The following is a 16,023-nucleotide window of genomic DNA, read 5'->3' as shown; positions in this document are numbered from 1 at the left end:
TTGTTCACACATTTAAAATTGCACATTAAAGAGAATGATCTCATTGTATGTCCGTATCTACAGTGCAAAAAGGAATATACGATTATATCCTCCTTTACAAGTCATTTGACGAGAATACATAGAAAATGCCGTGATATAGAAACGAATAATATTACCTTACCCGATAATGGCAACGCTGTAGCATCTACATCTCAAGTGCTTCAGCTATTCAACGAATCAGTAATCGAATTCAACATGAATGAATTTAATGACCAATTAAATGCAACTTGTATGGAAGTAGATGTGCCACATAATATTGATGATGAATTCGATCTGTTTACTAAAAATGTAGCCCAATTTTATTTAAAATTAGAATGTGAGTTTTTGCTTCCAGCGAGCACTGTTCAATATATAACAACTGAATTATGCAAAATGCATGAAGAAGCACAAGAATTAATTAAAAACAGATTATCAGAACGACTCGAAGCAGAAGGCATTACATCAGAACAAATAAATCGAATTTTAAGCGAAGCATTTAAGTCTGATTTCATTCTAAAAACTAAAGATGAACTTGCTACGGACTTCAAACGAAAAAAATGTATAAAACTATATTTGATTATGTAGAACCTATTCAAGTTGTTATCAATAAACAGAAAAAAACATCCTTCGTCTACGTACCCATAATACAAACATTGAAAAGGTACTTTACGGATAAATCCATTCACAATAGATTTGAACATCAGAAAGTACCACGTCGTGATGACATTCTGGAAGATTTTACAGATGGAACTGTTTTTTTAAAAACAATAAATTTTTTCAAGAAAATCCTGATGCACTACAAATCATACTCTACCAAGATGCTTTTGAAATAGTTAATCCCATAGGTGCTGCAAGAAAAAAACACAAGTTATTGGCCATTTACATGACCATTGGTAATGTTCCTCATTACATTCGATGTCATGTAAATGCCATTAAACTTGTGGCACTTTGTAAAGAGACCGATTTTGTACATGAAATAGTGTATGGTAAAGTTGTGACTGATTTGAAAAGAATTGAGCAAGGAGTCAAAATAGACGAACAATATATAAAAGGCTCTCTTGTTTTTATTACTGGTGACAACCTTGGAAATCACAGTTTAGGAGGATTTATTGAAAATTTCAGCATTTCACAAAATTTTTGTAGATTTTGCTTAATAACAAAAAATGAATTCTATGATGCGGATAGCGCGTTCAATATTTACACAGAAATAACTATTGAATCATATAATGAAGCCGTGAATGAAATTAAAAAACGAAAAAATCATTATCAAGGTATCAAATTCTCTTCGATTTTTAACGAATTAGAAAACTTTCACGTATGTGGGCCGGGATTACCTCCATGTATAGGGCACGATGTGTTTGAAGGAGTCGTTGCCTTCGATTTAAAATTGTTCATTGATTATTTCATCGGAGAAAAATGGTTTACACTGAACGAGCTCAATATGCGGATTGATAAATTTGACTCAACAGAAGACAGAAAAGATAAGCCTTGCACATTACCAGCAAAAAGCATACGGATTATTGGCGGTGCATGCCAGATGTGGACCTTTTTACGGATTTTTCCTCTGCTAATTGAAGATAAAATTGCGGATATACATAATGATATGTGGCTTTGTTTGCTTTTGTTGACTGAACTTATCGAAATAGTATGTTCGCCTATCATTAATAAATCATGTTTACCTTATCTGAATCGAATTATTTGGGAGTACCTTTCTATGAGGCAAAGGTTATTTCCTGCTGTTCGACTGAGACCGAAACATTACTACATTTCTCATTATTGTACCTTAATTGTAAACTTCGGTCCTTTAATAAAAGTTTGGACCATGAGGTTTGAGAGTAAACATAGATTTTTTAAAAGAGCCATTCGGTATCTTCTCAATTTTATCAACGTGATCAAATCGTTGAGTATTAAACATGAACTTTTTTAAAGTCTAATACGACTGGGTGCCGACAACAGACTTGAAACAGAACTTTACCAATTATGCGATTTGAACTTGGACTTATATCACGAAGATATCAAAGCGGTCATTGTGAAAATGAAGGTACCTAGCGACGGTCAGCAATGTATCAGGGTAACATATAAAGGAACAGAATACGTAAAAGGACATGCTTTGATGATCCGGCAAAATGGATATGAGGAGAACATAACTATCGGAAAAATTTGTTTGTTTCTTTGTTCCGTCGATACGCATGTGTACGTTCTTTTTGAGGTTGTAGAAAGTTATTTTAGACCATACCTGCGAGCTTATCAACTGGGACCTAAAATCAGATATGAATGCCTTCTATTGCACGATATTATGGATTTTAAACCTATGCATATATACGATTTAGGAAATATGCTGGTTATAAAACCACGCAATGGATTTGTGACTCATCACATCTAACATGTATAATATTCTGTTGCATTCTGTAACGTTTAAGCAAATTGTCAAGTACACAAATTTTTATGTCTAAATTTATAAGTCTTGTCTTATTATTTTTTACTAAAAGTTATACATATGTACATAATTGATAATCTTCATTTTATCAAATACCTAAATGAATTCAGAATTGATTATATTAGTCATTATTATTATTTAATTATATCAACATTATTTTTCAGTCATAATTTGTCATATTCATAATATTTTTTTCAGCTTTCAGAAAAGATTTCATAATGCCTCTTTTTAAAATATGCACACCAGGTAGTAAAAAAATCTTGATAAAAGCAGAAAGTGTATTTGAAATCATTGAAACTGCAATATTAAAATTCCAGCTAGATGTTGAAGATCAATACAAGGTACTTTTATGACACATAAAAATTTTTGAAAATATCAAAAAATATCAAAAAATGTATCGTGGACTGTTGGGACCAGTGTCCAGAAAATCTCATTATCATTAATTTTTATTGATTTTTATTGATATTTATGTATTGTTATATTATCGTTAAATATATGATAAAATGATAAAAATTTTTGAAAAACTTTAATAGAAACTTTCCAATAATACTGAAAAAATGTAAACTTCCTAATTTTTTAATATTGTTTGTTTATAAGTTCATAATGAGATATTTTGAGTATGGCAGTATATAATAAGTATGGGTGTATAAAATAAAAAAGTAAAATAATTTGGAAAATTCATTTTGTGGCCAAAAGTGGTCAATTTTCAACAGTACACTGTACCCCTAAGCAATTAAAACATTTATTTAGTGTAAATAAATTATATAGTATTAAAAATGTTTAACATTTTTTATTAACTTGAATTATTTCGTTTATTCGATAAACTGTAATCAAATTATTTTCTTTTAAATTTCCAATACGTAGGTAGCTTTGGAGGACGGCACTGAAATAGATGACGATGATATTATAATCCAGTTATCCGATACGTGCAATACACCGTTGTTACTCACAATTTGGAGTGAAAAATTAGCTTTGAAAGAAACAAATGCGTTAAAAACGAACATAGAAAATAATACCAATGTTTTAAGTGTAACAAGTGTCGAAAATAGACAAGGTAATTATAATAATAAACGTTTAGTATTTACTATATACACTCTAAATTTTTAGGACTAACAATAAAAGTCAATCCAATGGATGAAGAATTGCCCAAGTTCAACGTTGGATTGCCGTAATTCTCCGTCCATTAGATCGAATTTCAATTCTTTGGATTGAAATTTCCAACCTAGAAAGTTACCACATGTGTCCTTTTATATAAAATAATTTTTAAAAATATACTTGCCAATATAACAATTATATTTTTATAGTAAATTGTGGAAATAGTAAAATGTTTCTTGTTGTTGGATAAAAAATTTAAAAAAAGTTTTATTCAATATTCATTTCTTATTTCTGAATTACTGAAATAAGTAAAATATTTTAATTGATTTGGAGGAAATAATACAGCATAAAACTAAAAATACAGATATTTTATTTTATGAAATTACATTTATTTACGAGCTCTGCATACTATTTTACTTATTAAATAAGTATGTAATGGTTTTCCCAATTCTATATTTTTGTTTCTAGCTTCTCCAAGTACGTCGAAATCAAAATCAAACAGGTCGCAAGAAAAATATGTTTTGGATATGAAAGAAATATGGAATAAAGTGCCCAGTGGCATATTTGAAGCGTGTAAAAATGGTGAAAAATTACTTCCAAAGCACAGACAGTCACTAAATAGAGTCGTAGCTGATTACATGATCAACGAAATCAAAGCCACCTCACGAGCAGTAGCTGAAGAAATCGCTCACAATATTTGCGAAACGTATCCCCTAACATTTAAAGATATAATCGGCAATGAACAGTGGGGTAGTGGAATTGAAACTCTGAGACTACAGATATATAACTGTGTACAGTATATGAAACACACCAAACAACAAACGAAGAGATCATTAAGTCCCGACAGTGATGATGTCGATAATGAGTTAAAGAAAAAAGAAGCACTTCTGTTAAGACGTCAGGATGAATATGGTGGTGTTGAATATGCATCCAAATTACCCAGCACCCCAATCAGCAGAAAATGTTTTTTAAACGTTTTTTTAAACGTTTCTTTTTTATTAATTTTACATTTCACGACTTGTTTTTAAAATAACATTTATTTAACGTTTATTTAATATTTATTAAATGTTTATTTTACATTAATTATTCGTTTAAAAAAAAATGTTTAAAAAAAACGTTTATTTAAAGTTTATTAAATGTTTATTTAAAATTATTTATTTATTTGAAATAATAGTTTCAAAAAACATTTATTTGACGTTTATTTAACGTTTATTTAATGTTTATTATATATTATTTATTCATTTGAAATGATGGTAAAAAAACATACTTTTAATGTTTATTTAACGTTTATTAAATGTTTATTTTACATTAATTATTCATTTGAAATAATGTTGTAAAAAACATTTATTAAACATTTATTAAATTAAAAAGTTAATTTCACATTAATTATTGATTAGAAATAATGATAAAAAAAAAACATTTTTTTAACATTTATTTAACGTTTATTAAATTTTTATTATACATTATTTATTTATTTGAAATGTGGTGAGGAACTTATATTTTTTTACGTTTATTTAACGTTTATTAAATGTTTACTTTATATTAATTATTTATTTGAAATAATGGTGTGAAAAAATAATTTTTAATGTTTATTTAATGTTTTTTACATTAATTATTTGTTAGAAATAATGATTTAAAAAAACATTTTTTTTAAATTAATTAATCTTTTGCAGGTATTTTACTAAAGAAGCGTTCCATTTCATGCATGATGCGCATGAGGTATTATTTTATCCTTGTCCTTTAACATTCAATGAACAACAAGAATAAAATAATACGTACATACATCGTCTGCCTCGTTTATTTTCGTTGTTGCCGTGTCGTTTGCTGCGTTACGTACGTGCGCGCACACTGTCTTCCCGGTACAGGTTTATACCTACGGATAGGTCACGTGAGGTGAATCTGCCTCTCTGATTTGTCGCTTGAGTTATTTCGTTTATTAGCGTTGCGGTAGTGAATGCGATGCGTAACAGAAAACTCTCTCCGGTGTTAGACGTGCGGATGCTCCATATTGTAGAAGTATAGCGTTAATATTGTGTGAAATACAGTGCGTTGCTATTTTTCGAGGAACTTTTCTAGCCTCTTGGGATTTCATTTCCACTAATTAAGGTAAGTTATCTTTTTGTATCTATCTTAACGGTAGTGGTTACTTGAAAACTAATGCACCCATCTTACAGGTTATATAAAAATTCGTGTTTTTTTATCGCAGCTTTTTAATATGAAAAAGCGGACGAATATGTTTTTTTATACATTTATTTATGTATATATTTTTTAATTATCTTCTAACAGTGTTAAGAATTTTTCACAATATATATTAATTGATTTACTTATGATCATGTTTCAGACAGTTGTACAAAAAAGTACTTTCCATACATATATTGAGATCGAATTGAGATCAATTTTACAAACTATTTCATCGATTGCCATATATATATAGCTGCAAAGCATCATCAAGACCTCTTTGGCTGCCTAACCTATAATTTACACGCTGTTTGTGCCTTATACTATTGTTGGTAAGCAATTTTTTTAAATTGGAGATTACTCGTCTTTACAAAATAATATTTTTTTCGGCACTGGTTTAGGACGTAGTACACCAATTAATTATTACTATTATTATCGTATAAATGTAAATTTGGTTAATTTTACTGAAGGAAATTTTGTTATAAATAATACTTATAATGAAAATGTTGCAATATTGTAGTCAATTAATTACTAAAAAGTTTCAATTTAACGTTACATCAAGGAGTTGTCAAGAAGTGATTGTTAAGAATCACTACTAATCAAAAACGAAATATATCTTTTAATTTTTTTATGTCTATTGCTATCAATGTAGAAATTATCTTTATTATATCGTTTTCTGATTTTTAAAACTAGAGAAACATAAAAAGTAAATTGAACCAAAATTAAAGTTAATCTACATTAATAGAAATAGACATTATTGAATAATCTCGTCGACCATATTGCTTTCTTTATTTAAGCATTAATTAATTGTTGTATTTAATGGCAATACATTTTGTAGATTAGCATATTAAAAGTTTATAGAGCATACAATCACCAACAATAAAAATATATAAACTGAAGTTTTAAAGATACAGTAAATTTGTTTCTGTGTTTCTTGCAGATTTTCTTTACTGCTGTATCTCTTAAACAATCTGAAAACTGGACTTCTATTTAAGAATTCACGTCTATTTTTTACACTACTAATGGTACTTAATGAAGTATTTTGTGTATATCAGGGTGATCTTCAATAATTATTGTTACAGTTTTAAGGAAATAATCCGTAATTTTGATTTGCAATTTTTAAAATAGTTTAAATTCTTTTTAGTTTTTGTTGTTATCTAGTTATCTTATCTTGTACATTATTTTAATTTGAGATTGAGCTTTATTATTTAATAACGCAAAATTGTTAGCCTCCTCAATAATTCTGCATTCATATAGAAAACCGGTTCCAATAAATTTGAGATTTCATTGTTGGTTTTATTTTTTATTTGACATAGTCAATTTGTCGAACTACTTGTGAAATATTCCTCTAGTTTTAGGATTTATATTTGATAAAATATAAATTTCCGCATTTTAAATTAGCCAGACTATTAGCATCGATTTCATATGAAATCCTCGATGAAATCAGATCATCAACATCAGATAAAATATTTATAAAGTTATTTTGAATTTCATGATCTCTCTTTGAAATGAACTCTCTTTGAAAATGATCTTGAAAGTGAATTGTCGTTACAGTTTTGTATTGTTATAAAGGAAAGTAAAGTGTTATTTAAATATTAATAATTTTTTTGTTTTTAATATTTTTTGAGTTAAAATATAAGTTGCAGTAAACTTTACATACATTAGTCTATCTGGGTATGTTTGTTAAAATTGGATAGTATCCAATTTTTCCAACAGTTCCATTTTCTTCTAATTTTGAACTTTTTATCAAATATTCTGTAGAAATGAAATCGCAGAAATAGTATTTAATTTTTACATAATTTTCGCTATCTATCATAATCTTTAAATTATCAATTTGTTTAATAAATTCTTTACAATACTTGTTAATACATTTTTTAATATATTTTTAGCCAAGTTTTCATGACGCTGAAGCAGATGGATCTGGCAGACGGCTGCCACGCGACGTACAGCGCTCGAACAGCGATGTTCAATCCAGTTTTACTCTAGAGTATCTATTGCGCTAAACATTTGTTTTAAGTAGATTATATCAGAACAAACGTTATGCGCCACTTGAGTCTTACATAAGTGACATTTTAAATTTAATAGAAAGAACTCGGTAAAAAAAACAATAAATAGAAGTTCCAAGAACTTGCAGGCTGCATTAGAAAATATGATATTTTTTGGAAATTTTGTAATAACTTTTTTCTAAAATGAACTTTTTCTTATAACTTTGCACACACGTTACGTGTTGTATTAGAAGGTCACTTGCACAGTTTAAAAAAAAAGCTTTTCTCCAATTACTTTCTATGGGAGAGAACTATGCAAATCTGACTTTCTTTCTATTCATTTTGTTAGTAACTTTTCTGAGAGGGGTCTTTTCTTCAAACATTGCACACACGTTGTGGTAATATTAGGTCACCTACACAGTTTTAAAAAAAGGTTCCTCTCAGAAAAAAAAGTTATTAACAAAATTATAGACGGAAGCTTAGATTTACATAGTTCTTGACTCCAGAAAGTGTTTGAAAAGGGGCTTTTTTTAAAACTGCAAATGGCATTATTATTAAGTGTGTACAACGCATGTGCAAAGTTTTAAGGAAAGGCCTCTCCAAAAAAAGTTAACAATTTTCCAGAAAATATATTTTCGAATATAGCTTGCAAGTCTTGGAAGATAATATTTATTGTTTTTTACCGGAGTTATTTTATTAAACTTGAAATGTCACTTTGTAAGACTGTTCTCAAGTGGCGCATAATGTTTGTTCTGAAATAATCTGCTTAGAACAAATCTTTAACGCGATAGATACTCGAGAGCAAAACCTTGAGCACTGTTTCTCGAGCGCTGTCGCGCGGCAGCCGTCTACTAGGGTCCGTCTACTAGTTTCAGCGTTATCAAGTTTTCTATATGTTTTTTAGTATTATTTGTTTTATTTTATTTATTTTCATCTTTAATTATTTCTTCCGTTTTTTATCTAAGCATCTATTAATTATTATAATTGATAGCAATACATTCGAGTAGCCTTTTATAATCATAGACCATACGACCACTATCAATAAAAATATATTAACTGAAAAGTTTTAAAGATTCAGTAAATTTGTTTCCGTGTTTCTTGTATTTCATATTCTTTACTGTCGTATCTCTTAAACAATCTGAAAATCGTTCTTTTTGCGTGTCGTGACAGCTTTTTTTCTTTTAGCTCTTTTTTACAAAGACTTACATCACTTTTCAATTCACAGATCTCAAAGTATATACTTTTTTAAATTTTTACCTAATGGACTATATACATATGTGTAAAGCCATAATCATAATTGTTTCCTAACTCTGCTTAAGTGTAGGAGTTGTTAGACTATAATTATTTTCTGTATTACACTATTATTTTGCGTAAGGTTTCTAGTTATATTTAAATTTACTTACAGTTCATCGAAGAACATGCCGAAACCTTTTCATGAACTGTGCAAAAAAGCCAAAATACGGAGACTTAATGCTGAAGATGTAGAGGAAGCTACTTCTAGTGATTCTCAGCATTCTGAACTTTCTTATCATTCTAATCTTTCTCATCATTCTGAAATTGATCATCGTTCTGAACTTTCCTACCATTCTGATCTTTCTCACTATTCTGACATATCTTATCATTCCGAAGTTGATCAAAGTTCTAAATGTTCTGAACAGTTTGAATATTGGGGTAGTGATGATTATGAGGAAAGTGTAAAACATGAATATATCGATAATGATGGTTCTCCCAATCACCCACACAACTCTCCATCTAATTCGAGTTCTCGGTCTAGCGAAGAATCAGTTTCTGATAATTCGAAAATGCTAAAATTTCTTCGTAGTTAGTCTATAAAACACAATATAACGCACGAAGCCATTTCGGACTTACTATCAGGATTGAAAGAAAATCATAACTGTTTTGCCGATGGCGAGTCAGAGCCTAGATTTCCGGTCAACGCACGTACACTGCTTAAAACAAATGTAAATTTAATTAAAAAAATTGTTGATCCTGGCTATTATATTCACATTGGTTTGCAAAAACAGTTATTAAAACTTGCTCCCAAGTACTTAAGAAATGTAGGATCTTTTCAATTATTAATTAATATTGACGGATTACCTTTATTTAGAAGTTCGCCTGGTCAAGTGTATCCTATATTATGCAGTATAGTGTCTGTTCCATAATTGCGTAAAAAAGTGTTTCCTATCGGAATATATTACGGCAAAGAAAAACCAACAAATCTAGAGGACTACTTACTAGATTTTATTACCGAAATTAATAGTATCAAAAACAATGGCCTTTATTTTGAAAATCAAACCGTACAATTAGATGGCATTTATTTCGTTTGTGATGCCCCAGCAAAAAGCTACATAATGGGAACAGTATCACATACAGGTTTTAATTCCTGCACTAGATGCACCGTTTGAGGCGTGACTTCAGACAATCGACGAATCTTCCTAGATTTAGAAAGCCCCTCTCGCACTAGTGAGGATTTTCGGGAACGGAGAGATACTAATTTTCGACTTCGAGATACCCCTCTTATAAATATTGCAGGTCTAGATTTTGTACATCATTTTGTCCTTGATTATTTACACCTACAGTGCCTTGGTGTAATGCGCACAATGATTATTAATATCTGGTACAAGGGAGCAATTCCTCATAGACTTTCGGCTACTCAAATTGATTTGCTCTCAAATCGTCTTGTTTCGTATCAATCTTGTATTTCTGCAGAATTTTCAAGAAAGCCTAGAGAAGTGGAAATTGTTTTACGGTGGAAAGCCACGGAATTTAGATTATTTATTCTGTATGTAGGACCGCTTGCGCTGAAAAATATTCTCAGCGAAGAAAAGTATATACATTTTTTAGAATTTCATGTCTCAATGAGAATTTTATTAAACCCGAAATGGTGTAAAGAGCAGGAACTTCGTCAATATGTCAAAGCTCTGTTGAAACACTTTGTTCAGTCGACGGCAACATTGTACAATCAAAATTTTATTGCACACAATTTCCATAACAATGTACATATAACTGATGATGCTGATTATTTTGTAGATAAATTACTTGATTTCTCCTTGAATGCGATATCTGCATTTCCTTTTGAAAATTATATGCAGGACATAAAGAGGAAAGTCAGAGGTCGCAGTAAGCCACTTGAACAAATCGGACGATGAATGGGAGAAATCATGTCATTTGAGTCTGATCATCCTTCAGCACAAGTGCAAGAAAGACATTTTCCAAAGTTTTTTTATCTCCATAATGCTGGTCCGGTTTTGCCAGCTTGTACGCGACAGTATCGTGCTGTTGCGCTTTCACACTTTAAAATAACGATTAAAAGCCCTGACAATTGCTGTGGCACTGTTTCTGGTAATATTATAATAGTTGAGAACATAGCTTTTTCTAACTATTTGCAGGCTCCCGTCGTGATTGGTAGGGAATTTATTAAGAAATGTGATTTTTATACTACTCCTTGTGAGAGTAGCCGAGTGGAAATATTTAAAGTAAACAAATTATCTTCTCTTAAAATGTGGCCATTGTCAGAAATTAGCATAAAATATGTTCAGTTGCCGTACAAAACTGAATATGTAGTATTGTCAATTTTGCATTGTGACGAGCCGTAGTTGCATAGTTGATCATCACCTGCTATCTTATTCTTTTTTTATTTTATTTGCTATCTTATTTTTTGATCACTACCTGCTATCTTATTTTTTATTTTTTTTTCTTTTCATCTCATTATAGCAACATTTCTTCTTTTATTTCTTCTTTTTACTTTATAATAGCTACATATTATTACTATGAAGTGCGACAAGAGTCAAAAGCACAGGTGAATATGAATCACTTGCATGTAATTATATAACATAAGTTGCGTGATTGTAACAGTTGATAACTTGCACTAAAACATTAATAAAATAAAAACGGGACTACGGGTAAAATTGCATACATATACTGAATGAGCAACAAGAAATATACACATATAGTAAATGAGGGAAACCAATATTACAATTTGTGAAGTGCAATACATATAATGCAACGGGGTAATTGATATATAAGGACCAAAAATGTACTGCGACAAAAAATCTCTAGTTTATTTTACAAAACAAACTAGACAAAATGTGTCATAATCTGTCTTCACCTCAATTTTTTGAAAGAATATTTCCATCGGTGAACCTCAGTCCTCATCCATCTTGTTTTATTGTACAGATGGATATAAAGATAGAACTGCTCATGTCGGGTTTTAAATTAAAAGTTCTGCTTCTATTAATAAACTTCTTCCAATTTTTTATCAAATCATGTGTTATATGCATAGAAAATACGTTTTAATTAAAAAGTACTATAATTAAGAATATTGAAAAGTGTGTAGTGTTATTTTTACTGCATATTACTGCAATTATACCTTTGATTTCTGATTTTCCACCGTGTGTAATATGCATTTTATATCCAGGCGTTTCGCAATCATTGTAATTGGTTTTCTTAGGATTATTGACTTAGTCCAATATATGAGTTGTTTATCTCAGAGCATTCTTTTATATTTCTTTCACCCTCTTCTCTTTTAATAAAGGAATATTCAGAGTGGAACTCTTACATCGGACTAAATCAGTAGTCCTGAGGAAGCAAACTCTGTACAATGTATGCGAAACGTTGACATACTAAATGCGTGCTATAATGTGATGAAAACACGGAGATCAATGGCATGCACAATAAAATTGATAAATGCCAAAAGACTAAAACATTTGATGTTATATGTTTGTTAACCCTTTGTGTCACGAATTTTTGTATCAAACCGATTTTTTTTAAATTTTGTATCCGGGAATCTTTTAAGTCGCTGATTACAAATCAGAAATTAAAATTTTTTAATTTAAATAAAACTGTGTTTGTTTTTGGTTTATTGTACCGATTCCGCTATTTTAAATTTTAAAATTTGAAAATTTAGACCTCAGATTAGGATGACCTGACAGTTACCCAAAAATCCCCTAAAAATAGAATTATTATAAGAGATATTAACTATTTATTTGAATTTACAGTAGAAAATATTGATTTTTCCATATTTTTCAAAAATTATCAATTTATAATAAAAAAAAGTGGCAAAAAAATTTGACAAAATTTTGATAAATATTTTATGATGTTTTAAATAAGTATCTAAGTTGCGGTTTTCATATTAATAATAATTTAGTAGAAAATATATTTTTTAAAACAAAGCATAAATTTTGACTACTTAGTTATTATAATAATTACGCAAATAAAAATTTATGTTTGTACGCATACTATTTTCTAACATTTATTCATGTTCTAAGCTCTACGAAAACTACGAATTAACGGCCGAAGCTGGATGTTGCTCAATAATTTTTTTAAATTTTTGAATCTTTTGTGAATTATTCAATTACAAATTATCATATTCTTATTTTCTTATTAATTAAACTGGAAGTGCAATCAAAGGAATAGGGAACAGATCAGAATAAGAATTTTAACCTAAACCTAAACCATATATGTATATAAGTGAATATATAAGTGGAATACACGATTTTTGAGACAGGTTGAAATTCTTTTCTGTTCCCTATTCCTTTGATCATGCGTCCAGCTTTATAATACACTAATGTTATTGTTTATCCACTAAACTTATGTAATTGTAAAATAATATAAATGTTTTATGTATTGTTTCTATTTCTTCAGGAATTACAAATTATCAAAAAATGACCGACGAAAAGAATTCGTCAAATACAAAAAAAAGTGATAATTTATCAGGCGATGATATTGATCATGAAGACGAATCCCGTGAAAAAATGATCGTTACTCCAGCATGGTCTATTGTTCATTTCGATACTGATGATGAAAACAATCTAGATAGTTTCAACGACCTGGTTCCATCATCGTGGATTTCGACATTGGGCACAATGTGTTGGTACCCGATGAACAAACATCAAGGGACAATACAAAAATTAGTCAAACAATGTGCAAAATTGAATTCGGAATGGGATTGTTTTCCGATCAGAAAGATCGAAGAAGGCATTGGTAAATTTGATAATTTCACAATTTTATTAAATAATTTGTCTTTTACAATAATTTACACTCTGTTGCTGTAATATATACAATTCATAATTTTTATACAGAGAACTATGAGCGTGGCATGAAAATGCTTGTTAAGTTATCTAAAAATCCGAATGCATCACTGCATTCGGATTTTGAGGAGAAAGGAAAGGGGAAGCGAGTAAAAAAAATAAACATGCGTTTTGTCGATTCCGACAAAGAAAATAATGTCCGCAAAAAGAAACAACAGAATATGTTACCACCTGTTCCAAAATTAAGCGACTTTTCACAAACAAGTCATGATAAAGTGGATGCAACTATGAATTGGCCTTCCGAACACGGAGCTTCATCTGATTTAAACAACTTACCACCATGGCCGAATTCCAGTTCACGTACAAAGCCCATAAAAGACAATTTTCCCATTAAGGAACGGACATTAAAGCCCGAAACGAGCAAAGCTGAAAAAGCTGTTACTAGCAGTAATAAAGGCTGCAAAATACGTTCAAACATACACAAATGTGCTTATGTAGAAGGAGGAGAGGTCACATTGCAATCCGTGGCCGATGTACTTTGTTATTTGAGTGGTATGTTGAAAATATTGTTTACATAAATGTATTAGACTAATTAAATTTTTTTATTCTCGCTCCTACAAACTGAAGTCTTAGGATCTACTACTACTTTCGCATAACCGTTTTCCGGAAAAAAATCGTAAAGGATATCTAAATCAAGTTTTCTTATTTTAGTAATTTCTAAACTACGACAGCTATGAAAGTGGCAATCTAGACATATGTATTGGACATGCTACCAGTACTTTTAAAAATTTCAGTAATTATTTTTTGGAGGTTATTTTGTTGTTATTAATTATAAATTAAAACTTAAATATTTAATTATAAATTAAATGTAAAACAAAAATATTCTTTAAAATGATTAATGTCAATATTCAAATTTACAGTCTTATAATTTACCACATAATTTCTATTAATAAACATTTTTTGGTCTAAAATTGGTTAACTTTCGGAAAATTCTATTTTTAAATATTGTAATAAAATTTTAACTGGTAGTTAGGATAGCTAGGTTAGATGTACATACATAATTTGAGTTTAATTATATGAGTTACTGTTAGTTACATATAGTAATATTGAGAAACTATTTTGAATTTTTACAAAATGAAGTTTTTTTCATAGTTATCTAATAACAATGATTTTCTTTTGCATTTAATATTACAATAAAAAGCTAAATATTTTTGTCAATTTATTATATATGATATACTTAATTTTTTAAGAATATTTCCAATGCTTTCTTTGAAAGAAACAAAAAATTTAATATTTGTTAATTTAATTTAATTTAGCTGAAGTGAAATCGTGCAACCTTTTATCGCGCAAGACTGACAGAAACATGGAGACTTTTTTACAAACTGTAGCAGTAGTAACGAAGAAGCCTGAAAATGATATTGTGCCTGCTGTTGATGTAATTAAAGAGCTCCCATTAAAAAATCTTGAAGAATTACGTGCAGTAGAGCGTAAACTAAAAAAAGATAAAATTTTTCATACAAAAATGGTGAGATATTTAATTTTTCTGTCTTAATCTTTTTCTCTATGTTAAAAGGGGGCAACAAAAAGAAATAATTAAGCATGATTTAAAGGAATGCATGTAATTTAAAAATTTTGAGGCTGTTTTTCTCCATTTTCTTTTTCTGGAGCTTGCGCGCATGATATCTCAGGTGTTTATTAAACAATAACGATCTGACTTCTTTAGAATAAATGCAATGTACGTCCTCATAAATTGCCATAACAGTTTTGACATAAATCCCATAGAATTAAAATTGTTTTTTTGTAGTGAAAATGCACTATAAAAAATTATTTTAAAAAATTTGTTATATTTCTTTTTTGTTATATTTTATTATTTCTCTAAATGGTTATGCCAATTTATTGCAGTTTTATGTACAATTTTTGCGAATTTTAAAGTTTATGATTTCAAGAATTATTTTCAAGATATCTCTTTGATGCAGAAAAAATTTGATTTTTTAAAATATTTTATCTGTGATGAAAAAACCTATCATATTTTCCTATCTAAAAAAGTGTATGTAAAGTCAATAACTCGCATTTCTCGAAAATTATCTCGAATTATTTGTTGTCGCTTTTCCGCGATGTTGATTGGTTGTCTCGCTGCGCTAACTTCGTGTAAGCGGCTGTGTCATTGCATTTTGACAGTTGTATATATTGAGGTCGATGTTATTATAAATTATAATAAGAACTGTTAAATAGTGCGCGCGAAGCGCGCGCTGTCTCTTATACACATCTCTGAGCGGGCTGG

General features: G+C 29.5%; 2 protein-coding genes across 2 annotated transcripts; both read left to right on the top strand.

The window, feature by feature from the left end:
• Window positions 1-1,840: 1,840 nt before the first annotated feature.
• Window positions 1,841-9,539, top strand: LOC105456143. Its single transcript, XM_011699965.1, has 5 exons — window positions 1,841-1,845; window positions 1,948-2,359; window positions 3,320-3,509; window positions 4,019-4,513; window positions 9,097-9,539. Exons 1-5 carry the CDS (start codon window positions 1,841-1,843, stop codon window positions 9,537-9,539), a joined length of 1,545 nt encoding a protein of 514 aa, XP_011698267.1.
• On the top strand, window positions 5,585-15,229 carry LOC105456142 (the record flags this gene model as incomplete). Its single annotated transcript, XM_011699963.1, has 5 exons — window positions 5,585-5,656; window positions 5,892-6,060; window positions 13,357-13,695; window positions 13,794-14,294; window positions 15,059-15,229. Coding segments are annotated over exons 3-5 (991 nt in total), but the record flags the coding sequence as incomplete, so codon positions are not given.
• Between the last annotated feature and the right edge of the window lie 794 nt (window positions 15,230-16,023).

Source organism: Wasmannia auropunctata, unplaced genomic scaffold (genome assembly GCF_000956235.1).
Source record: "Wasmannia auropunctata unplaced genomic scaffold, wasmannia.A_1.0 LD335754.1, whole genome shotgun sequence".
NCBI classification, from domain to species: domain Eukaryota; kingdom Metazoa; phylum Arthropoda; class Insecta; order Hymenoptera; family Formicidae; genus Wasmannia; species Wasmannia auropunctata.
Note: the sequence above shows the minus strand (reverse complement) of the source record. Positions and strands in the feature narration are given on the sequence as shown.

What these genes read in the sequence shown, in the direction of transcription:
- LOC105456143 (XM_011699965.1), top strand. An exon ending in ACGATTTAGGAAATATGCTG is followed by an intron (nt 2,360 to 3,319) that starts GTTATAAAACCA and finishes TCCAATACGTAG; the next exon opens with GTAGCTTTGGAGGACGGCAC. An exon ending in CACCCCAATCAGCAGAAAAT is followed by an intron (nt 4,514 to 9,096) that starts GTTTTTTAAACG and finishes TAAGGTTTCTAG; the next exon opens with TTATATTTAAATTTACTTAC.